At 42.2% G+C, this 18,534-nt stretch overlaps 1 protein-coding gene across 1 annotated transcript in view; it reads right to left on the reverse strand.

The window, feature by feature from the left end:
• The window catches only part of LOC135225867 (RING finger protein 17-like), a 53,141-nt gene that overhangs the window by 14,746 nt on the left and 19,861 nt on the right, over positions 1 to 18,534 (reverse strand). The window contains exons 3-8 of the mRNA XM_064265415.1: positions 11,873 to 11,972; positions 10,184 to 10,293; positions 8,570 to 8,711; positions 7,742 to 7,954; positions 6,793 to 6,950; positions 5,243 to 5,369 (exon numbers count right to left, since the gene is read on the reverse strand). Coding sequence (XP_064121485.1) covers positions 5,243 to 5,369; positions 6,793 to 6,950; positions 7,742 to 7,954; positions 8,570 to 8,711; positions 10,184 to 10,293; positions 11,873 to 11,972 — 850 coding nt within the window. The remainder of the gene's footprint in view (positions 1 to 5,242; positions 5,370 to 6,792; positions 6,951 to 7,741; positions 7,955 to 8,569; positions 8,712 to 10,183; positions 10,294 to 11,872; positions 11,973 to 18,534) is intronic.

Below are 18,534 nucleotides of genomic sequence, written 5' to 3' on the forward strand. Positions count from 1 at the left end.
AGGCGACATCCAGATTCCAAGCAGGTGGCCTGCATTGGGGCTGCTTCTTGGTACCAAATGATCTAACCAGATCTCTAAGGTCCAAATTATTAGAGATATCCAAACCTCTGTGTCTGAACACAGAGGTCAACATACTTTTATAACCTTTGATTGTAGAAATCGACAATCCTAACTCCTTCCTTAAGTATAGGAGGAAGTCTGCGATTTGGGTCACAGAGGTACTGGATGAAGACACCTTCCTCTTCTTACACCACTTCCGGAAATTCTCCCACTTTGACTGATATACTGTGATTGTGGAGGTTCTTCTGGCTCTAGCCACTGCACTGGCCACCTCTCTAGAATATCCCCTCGCTCTGACAAGACTTTCGATAGTCTGAACGCAGTCAGACCCAGAGCGAGGGTATTCTTGTGAAACCTGTCGAAGTGGGGTTGTCTGAGTAAATCTACTCTTAGAGGAAGAGTTCTTGGTGTATCCACTGTCCATTCCAGTACCTCTGTGAACCAACTTTGGGCCGGCCAAAACAGAGCTATTAGGGTCATCCTCGTCCCTTGGCTCTCTCTGAACTTTTTCATAACTTTCCCCAATACCTTGAATGGAGGAAAAGCGTACACGTCTAGGTTTGTCCAATCCATCAGGAAGGCATCCACTGCCACTGCTTCCTGATCTGGAACTGGAGAGCAATAGGTTGGTAGTCTTTTTGTTTTGGCTGTCGCAAAAACATCCACTACCGGATGGCCCCACAATTTCCACAGGCTTTGACATACCTCTAGGTGCAACGTCCACTCTGTCGGAAGAAGTTGTCCTTTCCTGCTCAACAGGTCCGCTCTGACATTCTTCTCCCCCTGGATGAACCTGGTGAGCAGAAAAACGTTTTCCTCTTCTGCCCAAAGTAGAACTTCCTTCGCCAGCATGTAGAGGGGAAAAGAATGAGTCCCTCCTTGTTTGCGGATGTATGCCAGAGCCGTGGTGTTGTCCGAGTTGATCTGCAGGCCAAGAAAATCGCCATCAGCTCCTTCCTGTTTATGTGCCAACTTGCTTCTTCCTCGTTCCAAAGCCCCGAAACCTCTTGAGGGCCTAATGTTGCTCCCCAACCTGCGTCTGACGTGTCGGAGAACAAGATGAGGTCTGGGTTCTTCTGTTGGAGCGACATCCCTTCTGCTAACCTGCCTGGAGTTACCAACTTAATTCCTCCTTCACCTTGGAAGGAATTAGAAACTGGAAGGAATCCGGTTGCGATTTTCTTGGCCATGCTTCTTTCAGGAAAAACTGTAGAGGTCTCATGTGCAGTCTTCCTAGAGAAATGAACCTCTCTAGCGAAGAGTGTGCCCCCAGTAAACTCATCCACTCTCTTGCCGAGCATCGGTCTTTCTCTAGAAAGTCCTGCACCTTCCGAATGCATAGGGCTTGCCTTTCAGGGGATGGAAAAACCCGAAAAGTCGCTGACGATATCTGAATCCCCAAATAAACTATCTGTTGCTTGGAAGTCAGCTGAGACTTTCCTAGGTTCACCAAAAGACCCAATTCTTTTGCTAAATCCAACGTTTGTTTCAGGTCCTCCAGACATTGACTTCTCGATTGGGATCTTATCAGCCAGTCGTCCAAGTAAAAAGAAACTCTGATCCCTAGTAAGTGTAACCATCTTGCTACATTGGACATCATCCTCGTGAACACTTGGGGGGCTGTGCAAAGGCCGAAGCACAGGGCCTTGAATTGAAAGACCCTGTTCTGAATCACAAACCTTAGATATTTCTTGCTTCCTGGATTAATCGGAATATGAAAGTACGCGTCTTGTAGATTCAGGGTCACCAGTCAGTCCCCTGGACGTACCGCTGCCAGTACTGACTCGTTCGTCTCCATGGTGAATTTGGTCTTCTCCACGAAAACATTTAGTTGACTTACGTCCAGTACTGGTCTCCAACCTCCCGAGGATTTTGCAACCAGGAACAGCCGATTGTAAAATCCCGGAGATTCATGATCCAGAACAGGTTCTATAGCTCCTTTCTCTAGCATGGAAGAGACTTGATCCCACAGTGCCTTTTCCTTCACTAAATCGTTGTAATTTGCCCCTAGGGCTCTCGGAGATGTTGCGAGAGGAGGTTTCTTTAAGAAGGGAATTTTGTAACCTTCCCGAGCTACCTTGATGGCCCAGGGATCTGCATTCATGTTTTGCCAAACTTCTCAAAATTCTTGAAGTCTGGCTCCTACTGCTGTCTGGAGGACTGAGTTCTCATTGATTAGAGGTGGTCTTGGCTCCTCTTTTAGCGGGTACTCTCTTGCCTCTAAAAGCGGGTCGAGCGAAAATTCTGCCTCGAAAGGGCTGTTGAGAAGGCCTTGATTCCTTTGGAGTCTTCTTAACCAACTTGGACGGTAAAAACTTCCTTACTGAAGAAGAGAGAAGATCTTGAGTGGCCTTCTGAAATAGAGCCAGAGCTATATCCCTAATAACCTCGGAAGGGAACAGCTGGTTCGAAAGGGGAGAGAACATCAACTCCGATTTCTGAGAGTTGGAAACTCCTTTCGAAGCAAAAGAGCACAAAAGTGACCTCTTCTTCAGTACTCCTGCTGCGAATAATGATGCCAGTTCATTCACTCCATCTCTCAGAGCCTTGTCCATGCAGGACATAATACTCTTAGCCACTTCTGTATCCTGAGAATTCTCATCTTCTTAAGTGTTCGCCAATGCTCCCAAAGACCAATCGAGAAAATTGAAGACCTCGACAGTCCTAAAAATTCCTTTAAAAAGGTGATCAAATTCGGAAGAAGTCCACCAGATCTTGGCAGACTGCAACGCCTGTCTGCGCGAGCTGTCCACTATACTGGAGAAATCCCCCTGGGAGGAGGCAGGTACTCCCAGGCCAAGACTTTCTCCAGTAGCGTACCATACTCCCGACTTCGATGCTAACTTGGCTGGGGGAAAAGCAAAAGATTTCCCCGCTTCCTTCTTCTCCTTCAGCCAGTTATTCACTCGTTGAAGAGCCTTCTCTGCCGAAATCGAAAGAGTCATCTTAAGGAATGAGGACTTCTTTAGAGTCTTAGTCTTAGAAAACTGCGACAGGGGAGATAAAGGCGCCGTAGGTTGGAATTCCCCTTCAAAAATTGAAAGGAGACAGGAAGTGAGGACCTTGTAATCCGAAGAAGGTTCTACATTCTTCTCCTCAACAAAGTCCAATTCTTCTTCTGCTGAAGAAATGTCCTGTAAATCACTATTGTTCTGACGCTTTGCAGACAGATTAACGTCCTGCCGCCTGCGTCCTGCAACCAACGAAGTATCGGCGTCCTGTGTCCATCGTAGATACATCCGCTTCCTGCCGCCTGCGTCCTGCGTCCACAACAAGCGGCTCCACGTCCTGACGTTTGCGTCCTGCTTCTACAGAAACCATCTTCTTCTTCCTGCGTCCTGAAACACTACCCGATCGTCCGTCCTTGTAGAGCCAGTGCGTCCTGTATCCTCGGTCAGCGGATACTTGTCTTCAGTCTTCTTGGAAGACTTCACGGGAAGGAAATTGTCCTTACGCCTCGAAGACCCTTGCAAAGGCGCATCCCATGAATTAACGAGAACTGCTAGCTTAGACTGCATTTCTCTTAAGAAGTCCTTAGTACTATCTTCCCGACGGGCAGAAGGCAAAGGAGGAGGATGACGAGAAGGACTGTGACATAAAGGAGAGCGATCTTGAACTCTACCCGAAGGAGAGAGAAGAGGGGAAGACAAGCAAGAGGACGGAGGAGAGTCTCTTGCCGAAATCCAGGAATGTAACGGCCGTACTGAGTCCTCTTTACAACGAACAATCTTCTTCCTCTTGATCGGAACTGCGTCCCCGTCTTCCGAGGAGGACAAAACCTCCGGACTACTCCAAGCCTCTCGATCTTGAGAACGTTTATCCTGAGCGGTCGATGTCCTGAAAGTCCTCTTGAGGGGGCGAGACACTACCGAATACCGACGTTCCCGCTCTGATGTCGAACCATCCGAGGACGCACACTTCCCAGTTACGCCTTTCCTGTGGCGAACTGCAACAGTCTGGGATCTTACAACAGGACAGTTCGAAGGGACGCCAGACCTTGACAAAACCTCTCTCGCCTCCCTTCGACTGTCGACATGCCTTCTCCCTAGGGTCTGGGAGCTTGACAGAGGTCTAGGTCTAGGAGCACGAGAGAGACGATCAGACGCCCCCTCCACTACACTTTCACTCACATCAAAAGCACTGACTTTATCTGTAAGGCGCTGTATCTGGTCACCCATGGAAGCAAGGGCAGCGAACACTTTAACAATCTGAGTATCGTTCGCCTCCTCCGATACAGCAGCGGGCGTAGGAGATACCTGGGGAGAAGGTTCTACCATCTCTACATTAGAAGGAGCTGGAGAGGAAACACATTCACTCCTTTTACTAGAAGTATTAGACCTCTCACTACGAGAAACAGATCTCCTCACACGATCTTTCTCTAACCTTTCAACATATTTCATAAATATCTTCCACTCCTTCTCTGTCAAATTCTCACACTCAACACACCTACTCTCCCAAGTAAACACATTCTCTCTACATTTCTTGCAAATAGTGTGAGGGTTGACCGAAGCTTTCGGCAACCTTACCTTGCACCCCTCTTTCACACAAACTCTAAACATACTATCAGTGTCTGACATATCCAATGAACAATCCAAAGCGAATGCCATGCTAACGTTTCCAAGTACAATACCAAAATTCTGTGAAAAGTCAGCAACGAGAATGAAAATCCTAGCAGGGAACCACCAACAATGTTGCCGGTTCGGCTGGCAGAGAAAATCTGGCTTAAGTGGGAATGGTTCCTGGCGCTAGCGCCACGGTAACAGGGTGGTGGTGCCTGAACTACTAATAGGTTACTAGCGTTTGCCGCGAGATTTGAAAATTTCTGCCAGGTGGAACAGAGAATATAGCTATATATATACCTGCCAGGTAAGTGTCATACATTAAATGAAAAATTATGTAAAATTATTTCTTAACAAGAAAAAATAGTTACACTTCTGACAACTCACAACTGAATATCATTAAATATCTTAAATTTTGGAACATATTAATCAGATATTCAGATCTAAAGGTGTAACACAGAGAAAATCCCACAGTTGCACAATGAAACAATAGTTAAGCAGGGTTGGACAGTAAGACTGAAGAAAAGCAAGAGAGGAGGAAGAGCAAAAGACTAAAACATGAGTACTCCTTGGGACCAAAAGTACACTACAAAGAACTTTAGATAAACACTAAAATGTCAAACCTTTTGTCCAAAAGCATTATTCAAATCTAGTGTTGTGAGTTCCCTTATGGCTGGCACATACAGTATTTCAGACTTCCTTTCTTCTTCATTGTATGGTAAATTTTGGGTTGGAGAATGGCCTCTTACTCTACAGAGAAAGAAACTTTCAATGTAACAGTACAGCTAAAAAGAGTAAAACTATACACACCAATCTGATGTAGCACACAGCATGCTCACGATCAAGAATAAGAGTTTACCATGAGGAAACAAAAACTTTACTATGAAGTTTCCAAAAGAATATAAATACTGGAAAATGAAATAAATTAGCTTACAACTGACTACAAACAGCAAAGCATTTGTCTTTTTTCCAAAATAATATGCAACAACCATTTGAAGACCCTTTCCATAAAGAACAGTATACTGTTTTCAGGTGATAACCCCCAGTGTCTGGGGGTTAACTCAAACCTTATATGCAGAGTATGTAAATCACACTATAAGTATGAATTATATAAAAAGAAAAAAATTGGGGTTTGATAATAAAAAAGAAAAGCCAGGAATATAAGCTTCCTGCTGACAAGAAGACAGTAGGTCTGAAGTAAAATCCTGAACCTTGGATTATTTACATAAGTAGTAAAAAAAAAAAAAGTTATGGTATATAAAAGGAGCAACAATGGTGATGGAACCTGAAAGTTAAATTCCTGTGAACTTCATATGGTGTGTTTTTACATGCACTTAATAAGAAATAAACCCTTTGCTTCAACCAACAGCTTAAAGAAAGGTATATACTCTATCATGAAATCCATTTGTCCTATCACTTCAAACTTATATTCCTAGGCTTAATATTACAGTATTATGTACAGCTAGTGTATCCATGGCCCTACTTTTGAATTTAACTTGATCTTCACAAAGAACCTTTACTTGACCATCCATCCTGGCAAAAGAAAGGACTCATTTGTGGATGGGATGTTTAGCAGTCAATATTTCTTCTCTTAAAGGTTTCTTTAAAAAACACATCAACCAACTACACCATTTTTAGAGATAATGTTCACAAGCCCTCAACACAACCACAAGGCGGAAAGCTCCACAGAATATTAGCAACTAAACTCATAGGTACTACTACATATAATCAACAAAGACAGCAGAGTACTCGCAGTAACACAAAGGAAAAAGGGACACCCATGATTCTAAATACAAACACTATGCTCAATAAGTTAAGTAAAAACAACAAACTATTAATAATTAGGCAGAAGTAGAAGAAAAAGTAAAATGAATAATAAAAATGGATAGCAGAATGCACTTATGAGTGGTCTAGGCATCAGTAAAGGGGCATTTACTGTCAGTACAATATGGTGCGACTAGAGAGCTGTTGCGCAGAGTAAGGACAATATATAAATAATGGGTTTAAAATGAACTAACAAAAATGTCTGACAGTCATACACTTATCAAAAGCATATGTTTTAATATGTTCATACTCTCTCTACTGTACTATTTCAAGTTATGGTACATCTATTTTAGGTAAACTGACATTCTGTTTACATAAAACAAAACACTATGACAACAGATGTACTTACTGGCAGGGTAATGCTAGCCCTTCTTGAATAAGTAATTCGTTAACTGAAACAAACGTGACAGAATTGGCTTCAAAGGGGCCACCTAGTTTCTCTTCAGTGAATTCAATGTAAGCTGGAATCACTTCAATTTTAAAATCTGGATGTTGCTGAACGTCTCCCTTCATTAAATTAAGAGAAAAAATTTTGAATCTACTGTACAATATGTATTGTAATACGTATATATAATGTTGTCAAATACAACAGATAATCAATACCATTTTTATATAAATAACTTCAGTCCATATCATTTCAGAGTCCGAACTAATTTCTGTTTCTTCTAATACTTGCCAGCTACAGCACCGTGGATTTTATAAAATCCACAACTGATGTACCAAACAAACTGCAGTGCAAGTTCTTGAGACCATAAGAATATTATCATACCAGCAATTCATTAACTACCAACTGAAGCTGTTACTAATTTGCAAAGAGGATATAAACAACTCAGTTCTCATGCTGTGCATTTCTTTGCTTGGCTTAATTTTTTGTTGGCTGATACTAATCTAACACATCACATTGCTTTACAAGACATTAACTTATTTATTATATCTTACCTCTTTAAAAAAAAAAAAATAAGGAGTCACAAACAAACTAGTATGTTTAACATATAAGTTCCCCTACTTTTTTTGTAACCTCATGTGGCTTCCTCCAAAACAGAAAAGAGCTTAGGGCTACCCTATCTACACAACAACAGCTTTTTCAACTTTTTTCTGATACACCTGTCACTTCTTCACTCTAGATCTTATGTTACTGTACACGAACATACCTAGATTAATGAGTGCATGCTGGTTAATCTACAAGTTTAAATATAACACACAATAATCCTTTTGTAAAGAATAAGTGAATGCACTTTCAAGTAAGACGATATATATATAAATGATGCAATGCATAAGTATATCTAACTGATACTTACATGTGGCGTCATGTACAGTTTATCTTTATTTGATAGAAGTTCTTCAAGACAATCCTTTGAGATACCTGGCCATGCCATTTGTCCACCTGGAGGAATAATGTCTGCTAGTCTCACTGAAAGACTTAGTGGCTTTGTTTCAGCCAAGCCTTCTGGTAATTTGAAGAGATCTGCTTGTTTAACTTTCTGAATTCCACCACAATCAATAAAGTGCACCTTGAAAAAAAATTAGTGACATGAATACAAAGTCACTTTTGAATTTTGGTGAATGTTAGCTGACAAGGCAGGTAACCCAACATGTGCTCAAAGCTAGAAAATTTCAGATTTTATAGCACAAAATTCAAGACCTATTCCGTTCAGACCTTTTCCCTTTAAAGTTCATAAGATCATCAAATAGTTTAACCAGACCACTGTGCGGGTTTATTCATCTCTTGCAGAAACAGCCCCTTTCATATTCAGAGATTACATATGACCTAGTCAAGTCATCATTACCATAACTACACCCAGAACCATCCATGTCTCGAGATATCAATATGAATTAGTTTTCATTAGACAAAAAGAAGAGTTTTACTTGTTTCCCAAACAGGTTTCTTCTCACCAACGACACTAATACTACTGATACCTTAAAAACCTAGGCCACGTGCAGAAAAACAGCTATTGTTCCTTACAGCAATGCACAAAATGACCTTTCCCTTGGGTTTCATGAAGTTATAGCATGCAGCTTTCTCTTTAAACATCCACGTTATTGTACATTTCTTCCCACATATATAATGGCAAAATTCAAGACTATTTCACCATTTACATGAATTACCAGAAAAAATCAACACATACCAAAAATTCTTGATCTGTCACATCTAATAACTTGACACGAGCATAGGTGCTTGGCTTATAACTGGCTATGCAAACATCACCAATCTCAGGACTGACGGATGATGTTATAGTCTGCATCTCTTGTATTAATTTATCTTGAAGTCTGCAAAATGAAATTATATGTATAACTGATAAAAAAAGCACTATTAAAAAAATAGACTATGCTAATACGGTTATCTGGCAAGCCAATAGGTACGTACATATTACATTTCCACCCATACACAATCTCATCCACGTTTTTGTTATCATATACTTTTCACTGACTTTTTTATGTATTCTTATTCATTGTATTCCATCAAAGATGCAGAATAAGAGATTCAACAATGGAGGATAGTATTAACTTTGGTCTCCAAAATGAGAAAACATTTTCACTGTAATTTGAGTTTTGTTTATATATTATCAAGCCTATAAACTCTATCAGTTTCACAAGATTTCCAGCATATTTTTTTGTTTAACCGAAGCTAGTTTTGCCACATGCTGAACCTAGAAGGATTATAAGGTTATTTTGCATGAATCACAAAACCATAGTTCACCACTGGCATGAATTACTAGTTTTCCTTGCAATGGAAATGGTGGAGGAGGATTGACCCTGATTTCAGATATCTGCTTAGCATCTGTTCCAGCCTTAACTAATATTGAAAGGAAATTTTTAACCAAGTTTATGGAAAAAGCATGGGTCTCTTGATACTAAACAGTCCTTTTCTGATGTCCTTCATCATGTTAAATTTACTCTCTTTTTTTTCAGTGAAGATTAAAAAGATCCTATCAACCTGTAAGGAGTAGGGAGGTTAAGATCCAGATAGCGTTTTTCTGTATCATATCATAAGCAGTCTAGGATATGCTCCCGTAAAAGTGATACGTTTATTTGTAATGGCTTTGTAAATCTAATTCTTCTGCTATCCCAAATGGCAAAAAGTTTTATCAGGAGTTTTTCATTTTCATGATGGAAACATACCAACACATCAAAATACTATTCACTGTACCAAAAGATCACCAGTGATAAGAAACTAAAAGACATTATCATTAACTGTAGCACAAAATCTCAAGTTCTTTATCAGAAAAGTGCATAGGCTTCTTTGCCAACCGAGCAGACCTACTACATTATTCAGTTTCACCTTGCTAAGACATCCAAAACATTTTACTTAATAACTTTTACCTAAAAACAAAACCAACTTAATTATATCCAGAACAAAATGCTAATGTACACAGGTTTCTTTGCCAGCTGAGCACACCTACTATATGTTATTCAGTATCATCTAGCCAAACCATTTTGAAACATTTTACTGAATAAAAGTGCCAGTCCCCGGGTTACATCAGGTTTTGGTTAATTCGTCCTGGAATTGAGGCGCTTGCCTCACGATGCTGTTAACCTGCTTTATAGAACTGTAACCCAGACTTACAGCACTGTTGCTTTTATGTATTCCCATAATAATGATGATGATTCAGGTTAAGGGGATTTTTGGCCTACAGCGGCCTACCGGGAACGGAACCCCCACCATAACCCAGGGACTGCCTTTACTGAAGCATACATATAACTGCAAACTATTGGGTAAGAAGTTCTCTAATTGTACATACTCCTTGAATACAGTGGACATTGAGGTCTGTCGCATATGGATACAAGATGGAGATGTCACTGCGAGACATGTCACTTCCTCCTTATTTCTCGATATATATCCCCCAAGTTTCTGGAAATACAAGAAATGGATTAAGTAGAAAATACTATGCTAAACCTGTTTGATGCATGTACAGTAATTCATCAATAACATTAGTAAACTCACATTAAATGGGAAAGTTTACAGCATACACGTTACAGCATACACGTAGTTAAAATAAAATTGTTCTTTGAAAATTTAACAGCACCTTTACTGTATTTGGAATATCACTGTACCTTTATCAGTGCTTGAGACTACAAAATCCTTGTTTAGTGATATCTCCATAATATTTACATCAAGAATAAAGGAAATCATACACATCTATTTTAGCCCAAGAGAGCCATTCTTCAACCCTTCCATTTTCCGTGTTTAAGATAAAAATAAATCATATGCATGCAGTTGACCAGCAGTATTCCCAGGGGATGTACCCCCCCTACAATAGCTAAATTCCGTGAATAATTGATACCCCTCTAAAAAGGTTTATAACTGCCTATTTTGATAGTTCAAAGACTAAAAAAGCTCTAAAAATGCTAATACCTGAGTATTTTAAGTTTTATATATATATAAAAAAAAATGCATTTACAGTCACAAAAATTACATAACAATAGTACAGTAATTAGTGAATATTTCTCCATGAAAAATACTGCGAATAGGCAAATTTTCAGTAAATAATATGTTCCATAGGAAAAATCTGCACACTGACAAGTCCACTAATCCGGAACCAAGAATAGGCAGGGGTTGACTTTATTCCCTATTGCCTCAATACCAATATTTGGAAACAAAAGATTTATTTGGTTCTTGTAACTTTATAAATTGCAGTTACAGTGGATGATGTCAAGGTGTTGTAACCACTCCTAATATGTGGATTCCTCTTTTTTTGTAATTTATGGAGGGATAAAAGGAAAAATTCTACAGCCTAACATACCACTTAATAAATTTGTGTCTGAAAATAGAATGCTGATTATGATGACAAAAGCTGTTGAGACACACATGCTTAATAAATCAGATATTTGTTATTTAACTTTTTAATATCAAGAGTCAGCCCACACATTTAGTAAAAGAAAAATAGAAAGTTATATACCTTATTTGTTAGAATCACTCTACGCTACATAAATAAAAATGTGTCAAGTGACAAAAACACAAAGCCAAATCACTTTAATTTACACTACCATGTTCTAAATGGCTTTGTAAATTTTACTGTCACATCAAGTTTTATCTTTTGATACTCAGACAGATAAAAAAAAGATATTAAAATCTTCCTACATAAAAACTGGTAATATAGCATGAGAATATCAAATTGATTGTGTGGAATATATTACAATGAGCTGTGGGTATATGACTGGGTTACACTCAACTTCACAAAAATGGTAACTGGTAATTATGCAAACCTACTTCATCAGCCTATATCATCTATTTATGACAAAAATATGAAAGAATACATTTATTTTGCCTAGAATATTGCATGGCACATAACTTTATGCTCAGTCATAAGAAGGTAAGTGATGTACTGTCCAGATAGTCATTACTGGTTTATTTATATCCAATTTCAAAAGAATATAGGTGATAATACAGTTATCATCTTCTACAAAAATATGAAACAATTCAAACAAACCTTGACTTCGGCCAGTGTCTCATATTTACATGCTTCATTCTTCCCGTCTATTTGTGACCACTTCTGGGAACCCAATTTTTTGCTATGCAATTTCTCAAGTCTGCAAAAAGAGAAGGTATCTTAACACACGTCTGGTTGGGACCATGAATATCATTTCCGTACTTTTACTTGATGTGCTAAACAGAAAGATAGTTTTCAGTTATTTGGCTAGCACTATATATACCTGTGTGTGTGTGTGTGGGGGGGGGGGGGCAGTTAATTTTTTTTTTTTACAGAACATATCTTTACATTCAACTGCCAGATTTTTTTTCAAAAGTTCTGCTACATAATGCTTTTCCCTCTTAGCTTTAACAAGATCTATTGAAAGATTTAGTTATACAAAAAGTATGTTTATCAGTAAATATAAATTGACAGAAAATTATGAATTCTCATTAATTTTGGTCGGCACTTGCTTTTAAGATACTGATTTTGTACTTAAGGGATTTTGACAAAGAAAAATCTATTTCTGGGCAACGACCTGTGTTGCCCTGTGAAATGGTTCCTTTGATACTATTTCTTAGGTATAAATATTGCTATTCATCCTAGAGAAAAAAGAAACAATATAATGCCAAGATAAATGGCTCGCTCACCTTAATAAAGGTGTCGGTATAGTTAAAAGAGCGAGTGGAATCACTACCAGAGGTCCCTTGCCATTTAGCTTCTTCCTTCGACAAAACCCCGAACTACGGAGGAGCCATACTACAGCTCCCGGTACTCTCTACTACTACCGTGAGCGCCTCCGATGCCTGTGACGTCATTCCTGAAGATAGCATCCAAGCTTGGGGTAAGCTGGGTGAGGAAGACTAACTACAGGGTGGGATTTCACAGGGTGACACAGGTCGTTGCCCAGAAATAGATTTTTCCTTCGTCAAAATCCCTTTTCTCGGCTTAGCCTGTGTCGCCCTGTGAAATAGTACCAGAGAATTGCAAAAACACCAAGCTTGGGGGACAGCACAGATATACAAGAAGGTAAAAACAAACACCTGTAAGGTTAATAGTATAATGATTAACTTAAGAATACACAGTCTTACAAATTATCAATTAACAGTAGGAACCCTAAATCATGGGTTAGTAACTTAAAGATAATTAGACTACAACTTAAAGATAAAAACATATAAAAGTAGGCTTAAGGTAAAGACATAAAAGTTGACATATATACACAAACAATAGGACTGATTCCCAAACCAGAATAATGAATGTAACAGCAACACTCAAGGTAATATAAACATCAGAGGCAACCTAACTAAGTAAGGGTGCAATGGGGCAGGCAGAAGGGAAGGCTACAAGGAAAGATAGAAGAATTTATATAGTGCCAGGAGAAGCTGTGTTTCCAGCTGCCACTGCTGGGAATTTGAGGGCTTCTAAGGATTTTAAGTAGTGACGTTTAAAAACTGTCAGGGATTTCCAGCCTGTATATTTCTTAAGATCATCAAAATTCATATGTTGAAAGTAGTTAATAGAGGTGGCCACTGCCCTAACATTGTGGGCCCGGGGAAAGGAATCCAGGTTGGCCTGCTTAAAGAAGTATAAGATTTGTTGTCTGATCCCTTTTAGGGAGATTGTACCATCCTTCTCTCTAATGAACAACGGACCTGAGGATCTTAGGGTTGTTCTACCTAAGTAAGCTCGCAAGGAGTTAACTGGACAAAGAGAATTGTCTTGAAGGAGTGGTAGGATTTTCCACAAGGACCACCTGTCCTGTGGGTCTTCATTTTTGGCTATAAAGTGGCGATCTGGGGATAGGAGAACTTCCCCTGAGGGAAGGAACTCAATGTGACCTGGTTCCCTTGATAAGGCTGACAGTTCAGATATCCTAGCTCCTGAGGCTAGACTTAGTAAAAATAAAAGTTTTCCTCAGGAGGATTATAAAGTTACATGAATCATTAATGTCCGAGGCCAGTTTGAAGACATCATTCAGAAACCAAGAGACTGACTTAGGTCTCTCTGACGGTCTAAGTCTAGCACAAGCTTTCGGAATAGAGGAAAAGTAAGAATCTGTAAGATCTATACTAAAACCAAACTGGATCTTTTTAAGAGCTGATTTGGTAGTAGTAATAGTGCTTGCTGCTAGTCCTTTCTCGAACAATGATCTAAAGAAGGATATGGCTAGGTTCGTGGTCATGTCTTGTGAGTTTGAATCCTTGAGAAACGTTGCTAGTTTCTTAACAGACTAGTCATATTGATGCAGGGTAGATTCCCTTTTATCTGACTCCAAGAATGAAATATTCTGGGGTCAATGTCCGCATTCCTCCGAGCCGCATACTTCTTGAAATCCATAAAGTTAGGGTTTTCTGAATTCTTGAGGAAGCGGACAGTCTGAGTTTGCACTAACTGTGTTAGCTTGGGGTTGGGAATCCGTAGAGGTCGGAGTCTCAACTCTAGAAGTAGAGGGAACCAATTGCTCTTGGGCCAGTTGGGGGCTACTAGAGCCACCCGGCCCTTGAATGACCTGAGTTTGTTCAGTACTTTCAGAAGAAGGTTCACCGGAGGAAAGAGGTAAATCTTCCATGCATTCCAATCAAGGATCATGGCGTCTGTAGCATATGCCAGAGGGTCCAGGTTGGGTGCCACATAACAAGGAAGTTTGTGATTTGACTCCGTGGCAAAGAGGTCTACTTGAAGTCCCGGGACTTGTTGACTGATCCAATTGAACGAGTTTCTGTCCAGTGCCCACTTCGATTCCAACGGAACGGAGCGAGATAGGGTGTCTGCCACTACGTTCTTGACTCCCGCCAGGTGAGTGGCTGACAGGTGCCATTTGTTCTTGTTTGCCAGAGAGAAGATGGCTATCATGACATGGTTCAAGTGCTTGACTTGGATCCGCCTCTGTTTATGCAGTGGACTACCACTGCACTGTCCAGAACTAGCTTGAAATGTGAATTCTTGGATGGCTGGAGTCGTTTCAGTGTGAGAAACACTGCCATGGCTTCCAGTACATTGATATGTAGCTGGCGGAATGTTGGGGACCAGGTTCCTTAGGCTTTTTTGTACTGAGAGTATCCTCCCCATCCTGTTAGTGAGGCGTCTGTGTGGATCACTAATGATGGTGGAGGGAATTGAAGGGGAACTGCTTTTGATAAGTTTTTTACCTCCGTCCAGGGGCGGACATGTTTTCGTAAGATCGCCGGGATAGAAGCTAGTCTGTCCCGTGATCTGCAATTCACTTTGGAACGCCATACCCTGTTTATATCCTTGAGTTTGGCTCTCAACAGGATGTCTGTGATTGAGGCAAACTGGAGTAAGCCCAGGATTCTCTCCTGGCACCTCCGGGATGTTTGATGTTGTTTGAGAAATTGTTTTGTAGCTTTTGCTATTTCTTTCCTTTTCAACGACGGAATTGATAGTGTGTGTGACTGTAAGTCCCACTGAAGGCCTAACCACTGGAATCGAGATTCCGGTGTTAGTCTGGACTTGGTTTTGTTTATTTGGAAACCTAGATGTTCCAGAAATTTGATTACTTTGACCGTTGCTTCCTTGCATTCCTTGGGATTCTTTGCCCAAATAAGTCAATCGTCCAGATAAGCCACTAGCATTATTCCCTTTTTCCTTAACTCTTGGACAACTGCTTCTGCCAACTTGGTAAATATCCTGGGGGCTATGTTGAGCCCGAACGGCATTACTTTGAAGGAATAGGACCTGTTTCCTAGTTTGAAGCCTAGGAATGGTCGGAAGTGTCTGGCTATGGGAACATGATAGTAGGCATCTGTAAGATCTATAGAGGTTGTGACGGCCCCACGGGGAAGTAAGGTCCGTACCTGCGAAACGGTCAGCATCCTGAACTTGTCGCAATGAATATATAAGTTCAGATGGGACAAGTCTAGGATGATCCTTCAGTTTTCCGAGTCTTTCTTTGGCACGCTGAACAAGCATCCTTGAAATTTTAAATTGTTGACTCTTGAAACTACTCCTTTGAGAAGGAGGTCTTGAGTATACTCTATCAATTCCGTTGTTGGTGTTTGATAGAATTTGTTGGTTGGAGGAGGGCCCTCTAGCCAACTCCAACCCAGGCCTTTGGTAACTATGCTTTGAGCCCAAGGGCTGAACCTCCACCGGTGATGGAAGAGGTACAGTTCCCTCCTACCTTGGGACTCTCACTGTTGGCTTGCCGAGGGACGACTGCCTCTCGCTCCCCGGAAGCCTCTACCCCTACTTGCAGCCCTGCCGGATCCCCTATGGCGAGAGGCACCCCTAGCTCTGCTGCCTCTCGGGAACCTGTTGAAGGCCTGAAAGTTTTGACCTTCGTAGGTAGGGTTGAAAGCTGGGGAGACTGCATAAGAGGTGGAAGGTTGGGGTTGCTGTGACTGAGGAGTCAGGACCAAGAATTGTTGCTGGCTCTTAGAGGAGGAGTGCTGCTGTCCTTGAGGCACCTGTACTGCCTGGACAAGCATCTGCTGAGGAGTCTGGAAGGGTAAGAACTTCCTGGGCTTCTTCTTAATCCTCGGGTTCGAACTAGAGGGTTCCTGCTTCCTCTTTGGTACTAGACCCCACCTGACTTTGAGGCTCTGATTCACCTTAGATGCCTCGTGCAAGACCTCCGCCACCACTGGGGCAGGGAAGAGGTCTGTCCTCCAAATTGAGGAAGCTATGAGCTTGTTAGGCTCATGACGGATGGTGGCTTCCGCCAAGACATGCTTCCTGTAATTCCTCCTGGCAACTAAAAAGTCATAAAGGTCACACTGCATGGTGTGCAGCAGACCCTTAGCTATGACTTTGAATAACGGCTCTCGTTGGTAGACCAGAGCCGTCATTTCAGCCGTCGTCATGGAGAAGAGGGATCTTGCCAACCTAGTCCGGGCGTCGAACTCCGTCTGGATGAGGGAGTCCGGCAACCTAGGAAGCCTCTCACTAAAGAGGGTGGTGGCGCAGTCAGATTTAAGCTTGCCTACCGAGAAAGTGGGCACAGCACCTTCGAAGTAGGCATCAGAGCCTGGGATCAAGAGAGAGGTGGGTTCCGTCTCTCGGAGTTGAGGTAAGGGCTCATCCTTAAGAGCTGCTTGAAATGTTGCTTCCTACCTTAAGGGTAAGTGGGAGCAGAGTGCCTTCTACCGGAGTAAAAATGGTGAAGGGACTCCTGAAAGCCGTGATGCGTGTGTTCTCGCATCCCCACTCTTCTAAGCTCCTCAGCAGAGTCTGTTGAGCCTGTTCCCTAGGAAGGATCACAGTCTCCTTGGGGACTTTGTCTTCCCTCATCATGGCTGCCTCTGTTAAACGGACGTAGCCCATGAATGGGGGTTGAAGGTCACTGGGATAGAACTCGAAGTCTTCCAGCCTTCGAGTTCCAATGCCTTCGATAGTCAACATCCCGTTGACAAACGGAGCATGTGATGCAATCCTCCAGGGGTTGGCAGCCTTAAAGTCTGGCAGTAGGCGGGAGTCCGGCATTGGTAAAGGAGATGCTGGTACCAACTGTGGAGTCCCTGCAGCAATCGAGTCCCGAATTCCGGATAGGGCGTTCTCCTGAGCGGCCAGTCGTTCCGCTATGGATTGGATCGACTGGCCGGAGGTTTCAACAGTGCTTGTGAGTTGTGAAAGAACTGCGCCAACCTTGTTGTCAACCAAGGTTCCCACGATAACTCCCATCTTCTCCAAGATGTTGGCGGAGAAACTTTCGGGATCAAAGGGGGGCACCTGAGCCCGCTCCTTCCAAGACCTGTGTTTGGGGGATCTCGATGCTAACGAAGAGGCCGCCAACGAAGAGGCCGCCCTTGACCTGACCGCTCCGGGGTGGGGAGCCGGAGTGTTAGCGTCAGTTAAGGGGGCTGACTTCCTAGGTAAAGACTTTACCAGCTTGTCCGACGGAGATTTGACTTTGGGGATCACTGAAGTGGACTTGGGGCGAACTGCCCGTTGTTCTTCAGTGAAGCCCCGGAAGGAAGTTGAAGAGGAAGGATCAGGAGAAGGAGAAGAGGAGCTCAGGAAAGGGCCCTGAGATCCCACAGAACCTGCCCCTACTGCCCCCTTACCTGTGCCCATGGAGTCTATCGCCATGGGCTCGATGTTGAGGTTCATGGCCGCAACGTCCTCCGTAACGTCCTCCGAAAAGTCACCCTCCGGTAGAGACACCAGTGCTTGGATGTCCGCTATCAGCGGAGCGGCAACTAGTGGGTCGACCACTGATCCCTTCTTGGCTCTGGGGAAGATGAGGTCGGCCATGTCCTGGGCGAGGATGTAGGGATGTCCTTTGGAATTTCTTCCAAATCCTCCGACCCAGGCTTTCAGGGTCGTAAGCGCCCTCTTCTTCTCTTCAACGGAACCCTGTAAGAGAGGTCTAAAATTAGAAAGAGGGAACGACCAGGGTCAAGACTAGATCCATAATATATGAAAACATGTAAAGTATGATCACTATCACCAGATAAATCACGCTGACGGAGGTAATGAAACTTACTAAGATGGAGGCTTCGCCCACGAGAATGTAGCAAGTTTGGCACACTTTGTGGTGCCACACCAAGAAGTCCTCCACCCTTACTGCGCACCCGGCATGGGAGCGGCAGACTACGTGGCCGCATGGGTCCTGCAGTACAGCAGTGCACCCAACCTCCTGGCAACACACGACCTCCCTGTAAGTCAAAGGATACATGAGTACCATTGACAACCTCCGGGGAGGCACAATGTAATTATCCTTG

Source organism: Macrobrachium nipponense, chromosome 13, assembly GCF_015104395.2.
Source record: "Macrobrachium nipponense isolate FS-2020 chromosome 13, ASM1510439v2, whole genome shotgun sequence".
Lineage (NCBI taxonomy): Eukaryota > Metazoa > Arthropoda > Malacostraca > Decapoda > Palaemonidae > Macrobrachium > Macrobrachium nipponense.